General features: G+C 51.6%; 2 protein-coding genes across 2 annotated transcripts in view; one reads left to right on the top strand and one right to left on the bottom strand.

The window, feature by feature from the left end:
- EMH_0081900 (uncharacterized protein) overlaps window positions 1–1,383 on the top strand; it is a gene marked incomplete at both ends in the record, with an annotated part of 2,722 nt that extends 1,339 nt beyond the window's left edge. Inside the window, 2 exons of the mRNA XM_013500878.1 lie at window positions 114–706; window positions 846–1,383. Of these exons, the coding sequence (XP_013356332.1) occupies window positions 114–706; window positions 846–1,383 (1,131 nt within the window). The remainder of the gene's footprint in view (window positions 1–113; window positions 707–845) is intronic.
- A 498-nt stretch (window positions 1,384–1,881) lies between these two features.
- Window positions 1,882–2,887, bottom strand: EMH_0083010 (uncharacterized protein; the record flags this gene model as incomplete). The annotated part of the gene is made up of 2 exons (XM_013500879.1): window positions 1,882–2,129; window positions 2,272–2,887. 2 exons carry the CDS (start codon window positions 2,885–2,887, stop codon window positions 1,882–1,884), a joined length of 864 nt encoding a protein of 287 aa, XP_013356333.1.
- Between the last annotated feature and the right edge of the window lie 205 nt (window positions 2,888–3,092).

The raw sequence follows: 3,092 nt of genomic DNA on the forward strand, positions 1-3,092 counted from the left end.
TATATATATATATATATATATATATATATATATATATATATGTATATATAAAAACAAGAGCAGCAGATGCTGCAGCACCAACAGCTAGCGATTGGTGACGTCAGCAGCAACAGTCACAGCAGCAGCACCCCATCGCCAGCACCAGCAGCAGAGGCACAATTTCCAGCAGCAGAAGCAGTGCTGAAGTAACCATCAGCAGCAGCAGCAGCAGCAGCAGCAGCAGCAGCAGCGGGAAGAAGTTCTTGCCTTCGAACAGGTACGGGTGGTTGCAGGCCTTTCTCAGCTGCACAGCCAAATTGCGGAGCTGCGAGCGGCCGCAGCCCTCGCCGCCCTGCAGCGCCGCCACGTTCTTCGTCAGCAGGTCGCGGTACAAGGTACGCTGCATGTCTGCAGCAGCAGCAGCAGCAGCAGCAGCAGCAGCAAGAGCAGCAGCAGCAGCAAGAGCAGCAACAACAGCAACAATAAAACGCGGTACACAGGCTGCTGCAGGTCTGCACCAGCGCCAACATGCCGCCATACACAATATGGTGAATCTCTGCGGCAGCAGTAGCAGCAGCAGCAGCAGCAGCAGCAGTAGCAGCAGCAGTAGCAGCAGCAGTAGCAGCAGCAGCAGCAGCATCAGGCAGCTAGACGGCTGCCTTACAGAAACTGCAGCTACAGCAGCAGTGGAAGGCATAACAAGCCCGGTAGCAGCTAAGTGCTTAGGGTTTAGGGTTTAGTGTTTAGGGTTTAGGGTTTAGGGTTTAGGGTTTAGGGTTTTTGAAGCACCCGAAAGCGGCACGAAGCAAATGACTTCTTTCTTTGGCGGCATCTCCTGCAGCACGTCTTTCTTTACACGCCTGCAGCAGCAGCAACAGCGGTGGCAACAGCAGCAGCAGCTGCTGCAGCAGCAGCAGCAGCAAAACTAACGCGAGAAGGCCCAAACAGAAGCAGGAGCACCCAGAGGGGGCGCACCAACAGCAGCCGCAGCAGCAGCACAAGCCGTATCATAAGCAGCAACAGCAACAGCAACAGCAACAGCAGAAGCAACAGCAGCAAAAGCAGCAGCAGCAGCAGCAACATTCGCAGCTCGAGCAGCAGGATGGAGAGCACCATCATCGCCATCACCACCACCACCGTCACCACCGCAAGAATAATAATAAAAAGAAGAAAGAGAAGCAAAAGAAAAAGAAGAAAAAGAAAAAGAAAGAGAAAAAGAAAAGGAAAGAGAAAAAGAAAAAGAAGAAAGAGAAAAAGAAAGAGGAGAAAAAGAAGAAAGAGAAAAGGAAAAAGAAAGAGAAAAAGAAGAAAGAGAAAAAGAAGAAAAAGAAAGAGAAAAAGAAGAAAGAGAAAAAGAAGAAAAAGAAAGAGAAGAAAAAGAAAAAGAAAGAGAAAAAGAAATAGAAGAAAAAGAAGAAAAAGAAAAAGAAAGAGCCGTTGCTCTGACCTGAGCATGAAGGGTCTGAGTATTCTGTGTAGTCTGTGTACGATGGCGAGGTTTCTTTCTTCTATTTGTTGGGGTGTCAGTGCGACGCCTTCTTCGTCTGTCGCCGCACTCAAATCAAAAAGAGATAAAAAATCATCGCCAGACTCAAACAGCTGCGGCAGCAGAAAGTGCAGCAACGCCCACAGCTCTCTCAGGTTGTTCTGCAGCAAACACACACAGCAGCAGCAGCAGCAGCAGCAGCAGCAGCAGCAGCAGCAGCAGCAGCAGCAGTGAATATATCCATAGCCATACGCGGTTGCTGTTGTGGTTATTGCTTGTTTCTGCTGCTGATGCTGCAGCAGCAGAACCATGCAGCAGCAGCAGCAGCAACAGCAGCAAAGAAGGGCAGCACCGAAGCGGGACCCTGTGGGCTGTATCTACACAGCAGCAAGTAGACGCTATCCTCATTCTTCTGTTCAAATATATAGGCCTATACTGCTCCTGCTACTACTACTGCTGCTGCTGCTGCTGCTTGTGCTGCTGCTGCTGCTTGTGCTGCTGCTGCTGCTTGTGCTGCTGCTGCTGCTTGTGCTGCTGCTGCTGCTGTTGCTGCTGCTGCTGCTGCTGCTGCTACTCCCCCTGTGAAGAGCTACCTGCAGCGGCGTCCCCGTCAGCAGCAGCCGGTGGTTAGATGAAAATTGACGAACGGTAGTGGCCAGCTTCCCTGCAGCAGCAGCAACAATAACAACAGCAGTATCAGTAGCAGCAGTAGCAGTAGCAGCAGCAGCAGCAGCAGCAACAGCAGCAGCAGCAACAACAACAAACGCAGCAGCCAAAGCGCCATGCGTGGCTGCCCGTGGCAGAACCAGCAGCCGCAGCAGCAGCAACAGAAACTCCTGCAGCAACAGCAATAGGATCAGGAGTAGCAGCAGCAGCAGTAGCATCACCAGCAGCAGCAGCAGCAGCAGCAGCAGCAGCAGTATGTTTCTTGCCTGCTTCGTTTTTTATTCTGTGTGCTTCGTCTATGATGATGTATTGCCAGAGGATTTGGCCGAGGATGTTTTTCTCCGCCATCAGCATTTCGTATGAAGCCACAACCACGTTCACTGTATCGGGGATGGGTTCTTCCTCTTCCCCCTCCTGCTGCTGCTGCTGCTGCTGCTGCTGCTGCTGCTGTTGCTGCTGCTGTTGCTGGGATGCTTCTTCGTCTTCTTCTTCCTCCGCAGCATCATCGTCATCCTTCTGCTGCTGCTTGCTGCCGTTGTTTCTCTCCAGCACCGGGCTCTGTGTCCTGTTTCTACCTGCTGCTGCTGCTGCTTGTCTGTGCTGCTGCTGCTGCTTCCGGCTATGGTGCTGCTGCTGCGTCTCCTTAATCAGCTTGCATGCACCTAAGAGGTGCTGCAGCAGTTTCTTTCTTTTCTCCTTCTCCCCCAGTATCTTCACCGCACCCAAAGAAGGACAAAAACGACGCAACTCAGACATCCAGTTACCTGCAGCAACAGCAACAGCAACAGCAGCAGCAGCAGCAACAGCAGCAGCAACGGCAGCTGTAAGCGAAGGAAACAACGAATCAGGGGAAAGAGAACACGCGATAAAGCATAAATACAAACACAGTGAAAGCAGGCGACAGCAGACAGGAAGGTGTGCTGCTGAAGCAGCAACAGGCTAGTTGTGCTGCTGCTGCTGC

This window comes from Eimeria mitis, genomic scaffold, assembly GCF_000499745.2.
Source record: "Eimeria mitis Houghton genomic scaffold, Emh_scaff6, whole genome shotgun sequence".
NCBI classification, from domain to species: Eukaryota; Apicomplexa; class Conoidasida; order Eucoccidiorida; family Eimeriidae; genus Eimeria; species Eimeria mitis.